The sequence below is a fragment of the Sus scrofa genome, chromosome 16 (genome assembly GCF_000003025.6).
Source record: "Sus scrofa isolate TJ Tabasco breed Duroc chromosome 16, Sscrofa11.1, whole genome shotgun sequence".
Taxonomy (NCBI): Eukaryota; Metazoa; Chordata; class Mammalia; order Artiodactyla; family Suidae; genus Sus; species Sus scrofa.
Window position 1 is genome coordinate 5,861,975 of NC_010458.4, and position 18,042 is coordinate 5,880,016.

At 45.1% G+C, this 18,042-nt stretch overlaps 1 protein-coding gene across 1 annotated transcript in view; it reads right to left on the minus strand.

The window, feature by feature from the left end:
- RETREG1 (reticulophagy regulator 1) overlaps window positions 1–17,487 on the minus strand; it is a 152,969-nt gene extending 135,482 nt beyond the window's left edge. The window contains exon 1 of the mRNA XM_003483804.4: window positions 17,018–17,487. Coding sequence (XP_003483852.1) covers window positions 17,018–17,322 — 305 coding nt within the window. The 5' untranslated portion in view covers window positions 17,323–17,487. The remainder of the gene's footprint in view (window positions 1–17,017) is intronic.

Consider the following 18,042-nt stretch of genomic DNA (forward strand, 5'->3'; position numbering starts at 1 on the left):
GTCCATACATGTTGCTGCAAATGGCACTATCTCATTCTTTTATATGGCTGAGTATATATTCCACTGTATACATGTACCACATCTTCTCAATCCATTCATTTGTTGATGGACATTTAGATTCTTTCCATGTCTTGGCTACTGTTAGTAGTGCTGCTATGAATGTAGGGGCGCATGTATCTTACTGAATTACAGTTTCGTCCGGATAGATGCTCGGGATTGGGATTGCTGGACCATGAGGTAGATCTATATTCAGTTTTCTGAGGAACCTTCATAGTGGTGATACTAACCTACATTCCCATATGGTGACAGGTATTGAGTAGACTTATTGGAGTGATCTTTTCACACTATATACAAACATCAAATCACCTGAAACTAATATAATACTATATGTCAATTATACCTCAACACATTTTTTTTTTTTTTTGTCTTTTTAGGGCCACGTCCACAGCATTTGGAGGTTCCCAGGCTAGGGGTTGAATCGGAGCTGTAGCCGTCGGCCTATGCCACAGCCACAGCAACACTGGATCCAAGCTGTGTCTGCAACCTACACCACAGCTCACGGCAATGCCGGATCCTTAGCCCACTGAGTGAGGCCAGGGATCGAAGCCACAACCTCATGGTTACTAGTCGGATTCATTTCCTCTGTGCTACGACAGGAACTCCTATACCTCAAAATTTGTTTAAGAATGTAAATATAAAATAAATGCTTAAAAATGGCATTTTTAAGGATACTATTTTTTAAAAGCCTAAATAGAGCTAAAAATTAACAATAGTTGCCCTAAGAAAGTGGGGTGAGGTGGGGCAAGAGATTGCTATACTTTCATTAAAAGTCTGATGGAGGAGTTCCCGTCGTGGATCAGTGGTTAACAAATCCAACTAGGAACCATGAGGTTGCGGCTTCGATCCCTGGCCTTGCTCAGTGGGTTAAGGATCTGGCGTTTGCCGTGAGCTGTGGTGTAGGCCGGAGGCTACAGCTCCGATTAGACCCCTAGCCTGGGAACCTCCATATGCCACGGGTACGGCCCTAGAAAAGACAAAAAATAAAATAAATAAAAAATAATAATAGTAAAAATAAAAGTCTGATGGAGGAGTTCCCTTTGTGGCTCAGTGGTTAACCAACTCAGCCAGCATCCATAAGGATGTGGGTTCAATCCCTGGCCTCGCTCAGTGGGTTAAGGATCTAGCATTGCTGTGAATCCGACTAGGAACCATGAGGTTGCAGGTTCAATCCCTGGCCTTGCTCAGTGGGTTAAGGATCCGGCATTGCCGTCAACTGTGGTGTAGGTCACAGACAAGGCTCGGATTCCCATGTTGCTGTGTCTGTGGCATAGGCCAGTGGCTGTAGCTCTGATTCAACCCCTATCCTGGGAATCTCCACATGCCGAAGGTACAGCCCTAAAAAGCAAAAATAAAATAAAATAAAAAAATAAAAGTCTGGAGGAGTTCATTGATCTAAGAGAGAGAAGAGAGGGTATTCTCTTTTCATGTGTAATATTCTCCATATCATTTCCTACATATTCTGCAACTGTACCTTTATTTTTCTGACCCAAATGGTATGCAACAAAGTTTTAATAAGTTTCTAAGAATTAGAAACATGATGGAGATAATGTGAGAAAAAGACTGCATATATGTGTGTGTGTGTGTGTGTGTGTGTGTGAGAGAGAGACTGGGTCACTTTGCTGTACAGTATAAAGTTGACTGTAAACCAACTATAATGGAAAAATTTAAATCATTATAAAAAAAGAATTAGAAAAACCAACACAGAAAAGTAAAATGCCTTCACATTGTATAAGGTGCCATGACATAATAAGCAGATCTAAAATTGAAATAGACCCCCAGAGGGCGGAGGGGACCCCCTCCCCTGAGGAGGCGACGAGCAGACCAAGGACAGCAAAGGGGCCGTGGAGGAAAAGGTCAGATCCTGGAGGCAGAAAGAGCCACACACAGAGCCGGGGAGAAGTGCTCCTTACAGAGAAGACGGCATTTCCTCGAATGCTACGTTCACCCCGGCTCACATCCAAACCACACACGTTTAAGGTACATACCATTCTACACCAGCAAGTCGTGCTGAATATGCAAGAGTCCAAAGTGTCAACCCAAGGGAAATTGAAATATGACGATGGCAGACCACTTGACAACTCAGAGAAACACATACCCGATTTTGGCCATTAATGGTAACAACAGAAAACACCAGTGCCAGAGTGGAGCTGTGGTTGATGCTGAAATTTTACTTGGAAAAATGCACTTCTTTTTGTAATAAAATAAAAATATGGTAAATATTTTTATTATTTGAATATATTCTACGTAATGTTAGATATTAAATATAATAAAATAGAGCAGCTCTAGCTATGGGGGAAGCAGCTGATGTTTTAATTTGAGAAATAAATTCACTTTGTCCTCCTGAAGACCGAGGGGATAAGCCTTATAAAATCATGCTTTCCATTTGACAAAGTCCAACATCCATTCATGATAAAAACTCTTACCAAGGTGGGTATAGAGGGAACATACCTTAACATAATCAAAGCCATTTATGACAAACCCACAGCAAATATAACACTCAATGTAGAAAAGCTGAAAGCCTTCCCACTAAAATCTGGAACAAGACAGGGATGTCCATTCTCACCACTGTTATTCAACATAGTAATGGAAGCCCTAGCCACAGCAATCTGACAAACAAGAGAAATAAAAGGCATCCAAATAGGAAGAGAAGAGGTAAAACTGTAACTGTATGCAGATGACATGATACTATACATAGAAAACCCTAAGGACTCAACCCAACTGATCAACAAATTCAGCAAAGTAGCAGGATATAAGATTAACATTCAGAAATCAGTCACATTTCTGTATACTAACAATGACATATTAGAAAAGGAATACAAAAATACAATACCTTTTAAAATTGCACTCCAAAAAATCAAATACCTGGGAATACACCCGACCAAGGAGGTAAAGGACTTATATGCCAAGAACTATAAAACTTTAATCAAGGAAGTTAAAGAAGATGTAAAGAAATGGAAAGATCTTCCATCTCCTGGGTTGGAAAAATTAATATTGTAAAAATGGCCATACTACCAAAAGCAATCTACAGATTCAATGCAATTCCTATCAAATTACCTATGACATTTTTCACAGAACTAGAACAAACAATCCAAAAATTTACATGGAACCACAAAAGACCCAGAATCGCGAAAGCAATCCTGAGAAACAAAAACCAAGCAGGAGGCATCACTCTCCCAGACTTCAAGCAATATTACGAAGCCACAGTCATCCAAACAGTGTGGTACTGGTATCAAACAGACAGACATACCAATGGAACAGAATAGAGAATCCGGAAATAAACCCTGACACCTACGGTCAATTAATCTTTGACAAATGAGGCAAGATCATAAAATGAGAAAAAGAAAATCTATTCAGCAAGTATTGCTGGAAAACCAGGACAGCTGCATGCAAAGCAATGAAACTATAACACACCCTCACACCATGCACAAAAAATAAACTCAAAATGGCTGAAAGACTTAAATATAAGACCAGACACCATCAAACCTCTGGAAGAGAACATAGGCAAAACCTTCTCTGACATCAGCCTTACAAATGTTTTCTCAGGTCATTCTCCCAAGGCAACAGAAATAAGAGCAAAAATAAACCAATGGGACCTAATCAAACTGACAAGCTTTTGCACAGCAAAGGAGACCAAAAAAAAAAAAAAAAAAAGACAACTTATAGAATGGGAGAAAATAGTTTCAAATGATGCAACTGACAAGGGCTTAGTCTCTAGAATATACAAGCAACATATACAACTCAACAGCAAAAAAGCCAATCAACCAATGGAAAAATGGGCAAAAGACCTGAATAGACACTTTTCCAAGGAAGATGTACAGATGGCCAACAAGTACATGAAAAAATACTCAACATCTCTGATTATTAAAGAAATGCAAATCAAAACTACCACGAGATACCACCTCACACCAGTCAGAATGGCCATCATTAATAAGTCCACAAATAACAAATGCTGGAGGGGGTGTGGAGAAAAGGGAGCCCTCCTGCACTGTTGGGGGGAATGTAAGCTGGTACAACCACCATGGAGATCAGTATGGATATACCCTTGAAATCTATACATAGAACTACCATATGACCTAGGAATCTCACCCTTGGACATATATCCGGACAAAACTTTCCTTAAAACAGACACGTGCACCTGCATGTTCATTGCAGCTCTATTCAAAATAGCTAAGACATGGAAACAACCCAAATGTCTATCGACAGACAATTGGACTAGAAAGATGTGATATATATACACAATGGAATACTACTCATCCATCAAAAAGAACAACATAATGCCATTTGCAGCAACATGGATGGAACTAGAGACTCTCATCCCAAGTGAAGTAAGTCAGAAAGAGAAAGACAAGTACCATATGATATCTTTTTCATCTGGAATCTAATATAAGGCACAAATGAACCTTTCCACAGAAAAAAAAATCATGGACTTGGGAGAATAGACATGTGGTTGCCAATGGGGAGGGGGGAGGGAGTGGGGGAGAGGTATAGTTGGGGAGCTTGGGGTTAATAGATACAAACTATGGCCTTTGGAATGGATTAGCAAGGAGATCCTGCTGTGTAGCATTGGGAAACATGTCTAGTCACTTATGAGAGAGTATGATAATGTAAGAAAATAGAATGTGTACATGTATATGTAACTGGGTCACCATGATATACAGTAGAAAAAAAATGTATTGAGGATATAACTATTAAAAATGATAATAACAAACAAAAAAAATCATGCTTTCATTATATAGTGCAACCTCCCTTTGCAGGAGAATCTAGTTTAATGGGAGAAGAATCCCAACTCAGCCACAGCCTGTCACCTTGGGGACAAATGCCCTTGGTCTCAATATCCCCCCGTGCACCACGGGGCAACGATCCCAGCTAGGTGGTGTGAGAATCAGATAAGATAAAAATGTCAAGCACCCAGCAAAGCAGGAGCCCAATAAATGGTCATCATTAAACCAGTGGTCACTCCAGGCATCTTGGAGTTAAATCACGCGAGGCCACAGAAATCATGTCCCCGTGTCTGAACACTGGCCTGTTACGTAACAGCCCAGGCAGTTTATCTAGAGATCCAGGGGGCTACACGGCCACAACGTGGGTGAGCTCTCCGTCACTGGAGTTTATTGTTCCCGGAGAAGGTTCGGTCCTGGTGTGGCAGGATGGCTGCCCACGCGTGGCTCCTGCTCTTTCTCTGGTTCTGAGATGCCATCTGGAGCGAGGAAGTGACCACGCCTCACTCAACATGTTTTCACTTAGGAGAGCACCACCTTCATCCCCAAGACAAAAATGCTTCCTTCCCCCAAGAACTGAAGTCGGCAGAGGACAAAGAATCCTTGAAAATACTGAAGAGCCGGATGCTTCCCAAAGCATGACAATGATACATGGAAACCATGGACACGTGTCATCTTCAGCAAATGGGAAACCTTCCCCTAAATATATACTGTTAAACTCATACAGTCTTGGAGTGAATACAATACTAAATTTAGTATTTTTCCAGAAAAAGAATGCACACTGAAAAATAATTGATTATAAATACAAAGATGAAAACAGAGCACCCTGATAAGAACATATTCACTGAAACAATGGCCAAACATAAATAAAGCCAAGAAAACAATTGGGTGTTTTCCTCCCAACCGTTTGTGATTTCCTGAGATCCTTCCCCACAATGGTGATGGCACAAGCCAGCCTCATTCTCCCTCAGCCTCCTCACTCGCAGGAATCCTCCTCCTTCAAAGAGGAGTTAGCCGCCACCAGCAGGTGACTCCTGGCCACCTGCCCTCCAGGTGTGCCCACATCTCCCCCTGGTCGTCAGTGTCCGAAGCCCACCCCCTGCGGGCTGCTCCAGAGCTGCCCCGCTCCCTCATCCTTGTCCCCATCCCTCCCTCTTCGTTCCTCTGTCCCCACCACGGCCAGCACCCTTCAAGGGACCCATCGGGCATCTGCAGAGCAGGCAGAAATGGCATGGTCCCAGGCAGGCTCAGGACTCTGCAGATGGAGTGGACGCAGAAACATCAAAAACTCTGCTTCTGACATTCAAAATTGGTGACCTTGATGGGCATTAGGGAGAGAACGGATTTCCTACTCAGCCTGAACTCCTACTAGCCAGGCCAGGAGCTGACCAGAGGACCAAATTCCAGGGAGGTCCAGGAGGATGGGGTGGGAGTCCGGTCCCCCACAGACTGAGATGCTGCAGCAGGAGGCAGGGAGGGGCTGAGGGGAGGGGAGGGCCCCGTTCTGGTGTGGCCAGGAAGGCCAGGCCCCTACAGACACTTGCCCTGGAATCCTGGCTGACACAGCTGCCACCCAGCTTGGTTCCCGGGGGACACAGCTCTCCAGGACTCGAGTGCTCTGACCCTCTTGCCAAAGGTATTCCTTTGTCCCCCACCTGGGTAACGTCATTTCCTCACACGCCCCCAGCCTCTCCTCTCACACAACCCAGAAGGTGGTCCCTAGGAAATTTCGCCACCCAAGCCGGCACCCCCTAACCCACTCAAATCTATACTTCAACCCCACGCATCCCCTGAGCATCAGTCCATATAACTAAGCCTGCAGGAACTGGATAACTCACTTGATGGCTGGTGTGCACAGCACACCCTCAAATGGGGCTTAGCCCCCTCCTCCCACCTGGTTAACAGCAGCTACTCCTCATTTACCCTCAGAGGCTGAGTCATCCCCCGGCCCTCCTTCTCTCCTTCCACCCAAGAAAGCATTTGGTGCTCTCAATTTTACCTCCAGAGCCCCTAGCCTCACTGCCTCCCCTCACCACCATGTGCTCCTGCAAAAGGGTCCTGACCCATCTCTGGCCCCAGGCTCTCGCTCCCCTAGTTCATCCAAAGGGGCTGATGGGAAGCCAACCAGAAGAATTGGGCACACTCACTGCATGAAGTTCTCAGCTAAACTAATAGTGTCTCCTGCTTGCTCACCCAACCCCAGTCCCACGGCACTCCATGCTGTTCCACAATCAGCCCAAGTGCACTCACCCCAGGGCCTTTGCACACCCTATCCCCTCTGCCTGGAACATTCCACTGCAGAAGCAGCTGCTTGGATCATTCCCTGATTTGCTCCTCAGGCATCATAGCTCATGGTCACTCCTCAGAGAGGCTGGCACTGACCACCACAGAAATGCAGCACCTCTTTGTCTCTCCCTGTCCTTTGTCCCTGCTTTAGTTTTCTCCATAGCATCCAGCCTCTTCTAGCATTTTGTGTGTTTGTTTCTAGTCTTTGTTTCACCATTTCCACCTCAAGAAGGAATATAAGCTCCATGAGTAAAGGGACCTGATGTTTTCCTGTCCACTGTTACAACTATAGCACGAGAACAGTGCCAGCATATATAGACAATAAATATTTGCTGAATTTTGGAATGGAGGTCTTGAAAGAAAGGGACTTATATAAGGGAGACAACTTATTTGATAACAGTTCAAATTGCTCAGCACAATTCGACAGTAAACTCTTCAGAAACTGGCCCCAATGTCTCTCTTTCCAGCTTCACCTGTGGATATTCCCACCCCTGCCCTCCCATCTCAACCTCTCCCCCCTCATATATCTAATTAGTTATGATTAATCAGTTATGATTTATGACTAATTAATTAGTTATGATTGCCACTGTGTATCCTGCCCAAGCATCCATGAATTAACTGGGCACTTGGCACACAACAGCCGCTCAATATGTTATTAGTTCCCTTCCACTTTTTACAAACTGCTCATCCAGTCTTTTCCCTAATCCCTGTACCCCCATTTGCTTCCTAAGGAAATCCTACTGGTTCCTCTTGTCCCAAGTGTGATAATTCAGTGCTCATAGCCTAACCTTCGATTCATTTGCTTACTAATCTGTGCCTCTAACCAGGGATGAAAATGTATCTTAGTCATCGCTCTATTCCCCGCAGCTAGTGATAATGATACACCTCATTGATTTGTACTCATATGGATCAATCAGTCCGTTTAGAAACATTCATGCATGATAGATGAAAAATTAAAAAAAAAGAGTAGCAAAAAGAAGCTGAGGGAAAGTTATTACCCAAATTGCATAACCATAAAATTGTGCAAAATCACAAAAGATGTGCTTTGTGGTTATGACCCTAGAGAAGAAAACCTGATTGGTTTCTAGAAGGAGCATTAATCTGGTAAAAACAGCCCCCCTTCTTAGGTTCTCAATCAGCAGTTCTTGGTGCCAAAGTCCAAGACCTAGAGATGAGCCTTACCTGGGAACTCCTGAAAGATTCTCTGTGACTAATAGACACAAGAGGACGCCACTCAAAAAAAGTTTGCAGAATATAAAAAATGTCCACAACGCTTGTCAATGTACTGAAGCCTTTCTATTTTGCAAGACCTTTCAGAAACCAGCCCCACACTGACCGGGCTAGAGGAATATCCTCTCTTCCAGCCCAATTCACTAAACCTTCTGAGGATCTACAATGTTCCGGATCCCTCACTGGGGAGTTCCCGTCGTGGCTCAGTGAAAAGGAATCAGACTAGGAACCATGAGGTTGTGGGTTCAATCTCTGGCCTCGCTCAGTGGGTTAAGGATCTGGCGTTGCTGTGAACTATGGTGTAGGTCACAGACAAGGCTTGGATTCCTGTGTTGCTGTGGCTTTGGTATAGGCCAGCAGCTATAGCATTCCCCTAGCCTGGGAATGTCCATATGCTACAGTTGTGGCACTAAAAAACAAACAAAAAAAAACACAGAAAGTCCCAAACAACAACAACAACAAAAAGCAAATCCCTCACCGGTTCCAGGCATCCAAGAATGATAATTCATATTCCTCACTCTCCAGAATGTACCCTCAACATGAGGCAGGTAGAGTCTCCTGGGGCTGACAATACCCACTGCTCACCTGCCATTTATTCCTGGGTTTCTACATGGAAAGTCCTCACTGTTAATTTTACTTTCACAGTTATGCCTTCTCTTTTAGGCCTGTGCAATAAATTGCACACAGCTTTCATCAACTATTTCAAACCCCTCTTATATCCACTATTCCTAAATTGTAAAGCCCTAGAGACTGTGGCATACAATTCAGAAGTGTAGTGTGTTGTTTCAGTCAATTCAAGGACACAGCCATGTCTCCTAAAGCAGAGAGTAAGTCCCAGAGACAAGTGCAGTGCTGGGACTTCTGGTTTACCCCCTGGGCCCAGCACCATGTGGGCCTGGAGCAGATGCTCATCCTCGGCTCCTGATGCCCAGGTGGAGCTGAGATGAGGTGGGGAATGTAAACTGGACTGGCTAATGGGCTAAAAAATGATCCCTCTCAATGCAGAAGCAAGTCTCTCCCAACATAGCCATTCTCAAGTCATGCTGAAGTCATTAAGTGAAATTCTTAGGTAATATGGAAAAATATAAGCCCTGATTATTGGTTCCCATACCTGTCTTCTATTATTCTTTAGAGTGATAGAACTTTAAAAAAAAAAAAAAAAAAAAGAGGAGTTTCTGTTGTGGCACAGTGGAAATGAATCCGACTAGGAACCATGAGGTTGCGGGTTCAATCCCTGGCACTCGCTTTTTGAGTTAAGGATCCGGCATTGCTGTGAGCTGTGGTGTAGGCCACAGACGAGGCTCAGATCCTGTGTTGCTGTGGCTGTGGCACAGACCGGCAGCTGTAGCTCTGATTCCACCCCTAGCCAGGGGACCTCCAAATGTCACAGGTGTGGCCCTAAAAAAAAAAATCAAAAATAATAATAATAAATAAAAAGAAAAAAGAAAAAAAAAGAAAGCAAAACTAAATTTGTAGAAAGAGGATGTGGCTTCACGACCCAGCCCGTGACCCAGGTTAGGACTGGGCTATTAAATACGGCAGCCACTAACCACATGTGGCTATTTAAATTGAAGTTTAAATTCAAGACAATTAAAAATACACTTCCTGAGTCGCACTAGTCACATGGCATAAGCTTAATAGCCACACCAGGCTACTTGTTACCATACCAAGTAGCACAAGTATAGACTATTTCTACCACTGCAAATACTTTTTTGACAGTACAGGTCAAAGTCATCTTTGATAATTTAATAAAGTACCATGGGCCTCAGTTTCCTCTTGTGTAAAAAGGGAGCAATACCCACCTCACTGATCATTGTAAGACTGAAATGAGGTGCCAAATGTGAGCATCCCCAATAATTTTAGTAATTATAGCTTGACAAGCTATCCCTGCATATACAGTTACATAGTTATATACACAGGTATAGTTTGTTGAGAGTAACCATCATTCACAGTAGTGGTTGTCAAAGGAGTTACTATCCAGTAGAATGAAGAAATTCTAACTCAGGCCATGGGAAGAGAAGGATGCTGTCCAGGAGGATGGGGCAAAGGACATCTTGGTCAGACCATCTCAGAATGCTGCATCTGAGGAGGAATAAAGATGAACTGAAGCATGTTTAGAAGAATCTGGAAAGCAATAAATAGAAGGAGCCCAGGACTTCACACCTGGGGGAAAGAAGACTCAGCAGAAATGGAGAACAGAACAAATCTTGAAACAGACAAAGGACTGTCTTCGGAAGACAGTCAGGATTTGGGGCAGCTGCAGAGACACCCAAGAGGAAGACCTAACTCAGTATAAGAAAACTGTTTACTACTCAGAGCTGTCCAGCAATGGAAATGCTGCCTTATGGAGAAGAAAGCTCAGGATCTCAGGACGGTTTCAGACTCAGTGGTTCTCAAACTTGAGTCACTGGGGGAGCTAGAGAAAATTGAGATGTTCTGGCCCCACCTCCAGAGATTCTGGTTCAGAGGTGTGGGGTGGAGCCACCATTGGCAACTCTGTAAGCACCCAGGTGATGGCCATGGTGATGCCAGCAGGAGACCACTGTTGGAAGGGCACCACTCCAACACCGGCTGGCCGCACCCATTGTGGCATAGAGGTGGCGCTTGACATCAAGTGGGAGTTGGACCCCACAACTTTCCAAATCAACTCTAGAGGATGGGCTCCCAGTGGATCCTGGGCATTCCAGATTGCCCGGATGCCCAGCCTGAGAACCCCGCATAAGCCAGAGGACCCAAGGTCTCCTGCCAGGCATGCCCTTGCGTTGTCATCTCAGGCCAATCACTTTCTTGCAGTTGCACAAGTGGACATTACCCAATGTTATGCAGCACCATATGCTCTGGGAAAAAGGACTGTCATGGACTTCTCAGCATGCATGGTCTCCAGCTGCAGGTTCCAGATGGAACCACAGCAAAGCAGCTTCCCGGGCTGCAGAGGCAGTATGCCCTCAGGGGGTGGCTACAACATCCGGTGCTCGACTGCAATATCGTGACCAGCAAGGAGACCAAGAGGGACATTCTCCTCTAGCCCTTGCTCTCCAAGGTGACTGCCACATGGCCACCCAAAGCACAGCCAGGGCTTGCCACGCCTCTCACCCAAACCAGACATTTTGCACAAAGATCTGTGCCTGAATTTTTTTTCAGTAGCTTCATTCATAAGCACCAACTGTGAAAACAACCCCAAAGAACATTAACTAGCAAATGGATAAGTAAATGGTGGCATATCCAAAGGGGCAGACCAGCAACAATAATGAGAAACAAACAGCTGATATACATGATAAAGATGAATCTGAAGGCTTCATGGTAAGCAAAGCCAGGCACAAAGAACATCATATCATAAGGTATCCTTTATATGAAACTTTAGGGAATCTATCATGACAGGAAACAGATCAACCCCCAGGGTGAGTACAGTCAGGAAAGGGATGACAGGAAACTTTTAGGAGTGATGGAATGTTCTAGATCTTGACTGCCTTGTAGCTACACGGGCGTTTAAATCTGACTGTTCACTGAGTGTGTGTGCATTTTATTGACAGTAAGCCACAGGAAGCTAATTCTTTTTTTTTTTTTTCTTTTACATGTAAGCTTTTTTTTTTTTTTTCCCACTGTACAGCAAGGGGGTCAGGTTATCCTTAGATGTATACATTGCAGTTACAGTTTTTTCCCCCACCCTTTCTTCTGTTGCGACATGAGTATCTAGACATAGTTCTCAATGCTATTCAGCAGGATCTCCTTGTAAATCTATTCTAGGTTGTGAGGAAGCTAATTCTTTAAAAACAAAAGTAAACGGGCATTTTCTGTTTGCTGTTGTGCTGAAAACTGATGTCACTGGTTGCCTCTGGGAGGAAACGAGTGGCCAGGGGCAGGTGTGGGAAAGAGACTTTCAAACTGCCACTTCTGCTTTTATTTATTTATTTATTTATTTATTTATTTATTAGGGCTGCACCCACAGCATATGGAAGTTCCCAGGCTAGGGGTAAAATCGGAGCCTCAGCTGCTGGCCTCCACCACAGTCACAGCAATGGCAATGCCAGATCCAAGCTGCATGTGCAACCTATACCACAGCTCAAGGCAACGCCAGGTCCTTAATCCACTGAGTGAGGCAAGGGATCGAACCCGCATCCTCATGGATACTAGTTGGGTTCTTAACCTGCTGAGCCATAACGGGACCTCCGCCACTTTATACTTTTAGATTTGTGAATTATGAGGTGGTTCTAGTCATTTCTTTTCTTTTTTTTTTTTTTTTTTCTTCCTTTTTCTAGGGCTGCACTTGAGGCATATGGAGGTTCCCAGGCTAGGGGTCTAATCAGAGCTGTAGCTGCCGGCCAACGCCACAGCCACAGCAACTCGGGATCCAAGCCGAGTCTGCAACCTACACCACAGCTCCCGGCAACGCCAGATCCTTAACCCACTGAGCGAGGCCAGGGATCGAACCCGAAACCTCATGGTTCCTAGTCAGGTTCGTTAACCACTGAGCCATGACAGGAACTCCTTAGCCATTTCTTTTATATAAGTAACATGTAAAATTAAGAAAAAGAACTCATAAACATGATCTTTATTTGTAAAATGAGACAGACCCAACCCTGAAACCACTGGACTGTTGCCCAGTCTGCTTCTCAAGATGGGAGCTATATGTCTGTATTATATCAAACTCCTCTGTGCTCTGATTGAATGCCGTTTTTTTAAGCCTTATTGAGTATTTGAGTGTTTTTCATAAAATACATCAAAGATAAGAATATATATACACATAGTTTTAAAAGAATTATAACTTGAACACCAGGTAGCCACCACTACCCTAGTCAAAAAAATAACACTTCCTGTACCCCAGAACCTTCCACATGCCCTCTGTGATCAAACCTCCTCCCTTGGAGTTCCCTTGCAGTGCAGTGGGTTAATGATCCAGCACTGTCACTGCAGTGGCTCAGGTTGCTGCTGTGGCCAGGGTTTGATCCCTGGCCCAGGAATTTCCATGTGCAGCAAACATGGCAACTCCCCCACACCCCGCAAAAAAAAAAAAAACCTTCTCGGAGTTCCCATCATGACTCAGCAGAAATGAACCTGACTAGTAACCATAAGGAGGCAGGCTTGATCCCTGGCCTCGCGATCAGTGGGTTAGGATCCCACAGTTGCCCTGAGCTGTGGTGTAGGACGTAGACTTGGCTCGGATCTGGTGTTGCTGTGGCTGTGGTGTAGGCCAGCGGCTACAGCTCCAATCTGACCCCTAACCTGGGAACCTCCATATGCCAGGGGTGCAGCCCTAAAAAAAAAAATCTTCCCACTCCTCCCAGGGAAAACCACTCCTTTGATTTTACAGATAAGAATGTCTTCCTTATATAGTATGAGAAAAAGAATGTGTGTGTGTATATATATATGTATGTATGACTGGGTCACTACACTGTACAGCATAAATTGACACAACACTGTAAAGCAACTATACCCTTAAAAAAAAATGTCTTCCTTATCTCCTATCCATATATCCTGGATCAATACTATCTAGTTTTGCACATTTTAAAACTTTCGAAAAAACAAATCATTCTGCATATATTATTGTGTGCTTTTTTTTTTTTTTTGCCCTAAATTACATTCGTAAAATTCATCCCTGTTGCTGCCTATAGCTATGGTTTAATTTCATTGTTATATATGCAATTTTATGGTAGGAATAAATGTACCACAATTTATCTTCCTGTTAAAATATCCATGGGCACTTTCACAAGACATTTTTGGGTCCCCATTGCTTATAGAAAAAAGAGCTCCAAACACAAAGTGTGACATTCGAGGCAACCACTGCCCCCAGATGCATCTTCAAAACACCCTAGCCAGTCTCATCGCCCTTCCTTTTCCCCATGTGGCATTACATCAGTTGAGTATATTGGTTGAAACAGTAAATACAATTCCTTAGGACTGGAATATTGACCATATGCTAGATCTACCCAAGTCATTCCTGTCCATCAAAATCTAACTCAAGCATGAGCTCCTTATGGAGACCCCACAGTCTCTATCTCTCATTCATCTTCAAAGTGTATCAAAACCAATGACCCCTTCTCTGACTCTCCCACCACACGTGCCCCATTCAGCCTTGAGTTATTCCCATTTGTTGTGGTCATGTCTCAGTTTTTGTCCTTTCGGTGAAGAGCACTAAAATCTTGCAGATAATGGGCAGGTAATAAATGTTAGAGTTCTTGAACTCAAACTTGAAATCCTGAAAGCAACTGCTGGCACCAGGCACTGAACCAATCAGAAGTATGCATTTAAAAAGTTAATTTCCACAAAAATGAAATAACACCAATTAAGGTGAAAACATCATAAGGTTCCTCATGTTTCTAACATTGACCTTTTTGTTTTTCTCACAAAAAAAATAGAGAGCTTTAGAGTTCTTGGGACACAGAATGCCACATAATAGAAGTCGCTTGATAAGAAGTACACTATTTAGAGAAAACAATGTCCTTGAAAAATGTTTTAACCTCAGAAACAACAGTGGGGAAAAAAACTAAAACATTTCAGTGAAATTAATAAATTTCCATGTCACCACACTTATTTTAAAAAATGGATGGAAGACATCACTCCTGAATAATACCAAATATGCTTTTCAATTACTTTATGCAAAAATCATTCATTTCAATAGATGTTACTAAGAAGACATTATAGAAAAAAATATTTGCAACTCATGTAACAGAAATCAGGCTAAAGTTCTTAATATAAAAAGAGCTCCTATGAATCAATATGAAAAAGCCCAATGGCTCAATTAAAAATACAGACAAAAGTTATCTGTAAACAGGTAAAGCAAAGATAATTACAATGGCTCTTGAACACAAGAAAACCATGCTGAACCTCAGAAAAATGCAAATTAAAACCATATTTTGATACCCTTTTTCACCTATCAGATTTGCAAATCAAAAAGTTTGATAAAATGCTGCTGGCAAGGGTATATAGAGAAACAGACAGTCACACACGTTGCTGGTTGGAGTATAACTTGGTAGAACTCCATGGAAGCGCAATAATACAGTGATAGCCATCAAAATTACTAGTGCACATCCCTCTGATTCAACAATTCCACTTCTGAGAATTTATGCTACAGAAACACTGGCTTATATGCAAAATAATGCCTGTTCCCGCCTGGCCACTAGCTACAACATCGAAAGAGCAAAAGTTTGGAAATAATGTTGGTCCATCAGTAGTCCACAAATTAATCTGTGACAGTGATACTATGGGATTCTATGCAGCTGAAAAAGAACAAGGAAGTGATCGAACACCAAGAATAAAAGTAGTCCAGATGGTATTCCGCAATTTGTGTAGAATACTATGTATTTGCTGAAATATGCACTATCTGGAAAGATACACAGTAATCTGGTAACATCGGTTGCTTCTGGGAGGAAACTGGGTAGCCAGAGACAGGCATGATAGAGATTTACAAAGTGTTTATCCCTTTATACCTTTAAATGTTTGAACTGTGAGACTATTAGCTATTTTTTAATAAATAGAATTTAAAACCAAAGAATTTAAAAAAAAAAAAAACATGTCTCTCACTGGTAAAATGAAGGAGCCTCAGCCCTAAGACTACTGGACCACTGCCCAGTCTAGCATCGCACACTATATCATCCTTGTTTGAGTGCTCATGGTTAACGTCATAACAGGTTAGAGAAATATGGAAGGAATACTCTAGAAACATCCCAGAAAAGTTAATTCACATTCAGGGGCCCTGATAAGAAACAGCTCATTTCAAGAGAACACCAGAACTAGATCTGCAAGAACAGAGATCTGCAGGAAAAGCCTCCAGCTTAAAAGATCTAACCTAGAAAGGGGCAGGCTATCCATGTGTTGTTCAATAATTTATTTTCTAACTTAAAGGTTAAGAAACTTATGTCCTGTAACAAGGTACCTGTCACTGAAACTCTGCCTATCCTAGACTGCATGGGTCATGCTTGCTATGAAGACACAGTTGCAAACAAAGGCTTTTCTCCGCCCTCCACCAGTCTGGTAACAGATAACAGTGCACATCCTTCACTGAGGAGTCAGACACTTCCCCTGTCTTTAGAGGTGAAGGGTGCTTTTTGAAGGGACAAACCTGTTGATCAGGGGCTTTTCAGAGAACATTTCTTTGTATTATCTCTGTTCTTCACCCCAAACACGACTGTTTCCCATACTGTGCACACCTGGGGGTTGGGGGCGGGGTGCTGAGCATAATCCACCTGTTTGCCTCTTGTTTTCTCATCAGGGAGTAAAGACAGTAACCCCAACTCTCCAGGGAACGGAAAAACAAATCACTCAGTGCCCATCTCAGGTGGCCGATGGAGACCTAAGCTGGTCCAGATATGCCCGCTCTGGGTGTATAAACGAATACAAGTCCAAGTAGATGTGGTCCAGCAGGCTTTGGGCGAGCTGATCAAGACCTGCGAGTTTCAGAAGGCAAAGGTCAAGTACGCTCTGCGCACACCTGTCGGCCCAGGTGCAGGCGGGTCAGTCTACTACCTCCCCTGTGAGGCTGGATATATGCACACGGAGGATGACCACTGTTTGCAGGGAAGTGCGTGTGCAGGAAAGTTGAAGTGCCTGTCTACCTGTTCCAGAAAGGTAGTAGAGAGAGTGGGCCAGGGCTGAGACCTTCCACCGCTGGGTCCCGCGTGCACCCCCTACACCGGGGCCGGGAGCGCCCTCCGCCTGCCCATGGGCGCCCCAAGGTCACCTGCCCCCCCCCCCGCCCCCGGGCCTCCCCACCCACCCTGAGCTCTCACCAGAACAGCAGGTTGGCCCCGATGAAGGCAAGCAGGCTGCGCAGCGGCCTCCTCCAGCTCAGGAGCTCGTCGGCGCGGCAGCCCAGCCACAGCACGGGCTCCCCCAGCAGCCAGGTCACCGCGGCGGCCACCCCGCCTGCGGCCTCCTCCACCTGCGGCCCCGCGCCCGCTGCCGCCGCCGCCCCTTCCTCTGGCGCTTCCTTCTCCTGCTCCTCGGCGGGAGCCCGGGGCGGCGGCGCCTGCTCCGCGGCGGCTGGAGCCGGGCATCCCTGCGCGGCTGGCTCCTTGGGCGCCGGGCTCGCCATCTTCAGCAGCGCTGGCGGGCGGGGACGGGCACGGGCACGCGCGCGGGCGTGCCTGGGAGTCGCGCAGAGAGGGCGGCGGGTCCTGGTGCGGGGCGCGCACCGCGGGGCGCGGGCGGCTGGGTGCCTTGTGACGTCAGCCCCGGCCGAGGCGGGGCGCCTCCCGGGGGAAGTGGGTGCGGCCAAGTTCGTGCGCGGCCGGGCGGGGCGGGCGGCGGGCATTGAGGTGCCGGGCGGCCTCCCCAACCCGCGCTGGGGTGCGAGCGGGCGGCGTCCCTGGGGAGCGGTGGCCTAGCTTGGGACCGGGGAAGCGTGACCCCTTTTTCCTTTCCAGACGCGGTAGAGGACCGCCGCCAGCGGTCTTATCTAAAAGAAAAGTCACGGCAACGGGCAGAATCAGTTGGACATCCTCACTTTCTCATTCCAGGGCCACCGATCGCCCATCCTGCAGCCTTAAAGGGTGTGTGACAGGCGGCCCCTCCCCTGGCAGCAACCATTCCCCACCTAGACCGAGTGCCCTTGCAGGGACAGCCTGCACATCCGTAGCAGAGGTCTTTAGTCCTCTGGGAATAACGTGATGGTATAAAGGCTGGATTGAGAAATGAAAGGAAAAAAAATTGGGGGTCGGTTCAGGAGCGTCTGGCCCTCTTGTTTTAAAAGTCAGGAAACGACAGGCCGCAGCGATGGGGGATGGGGCTTCCTCTCTCCGACTTGTGGGCAAAT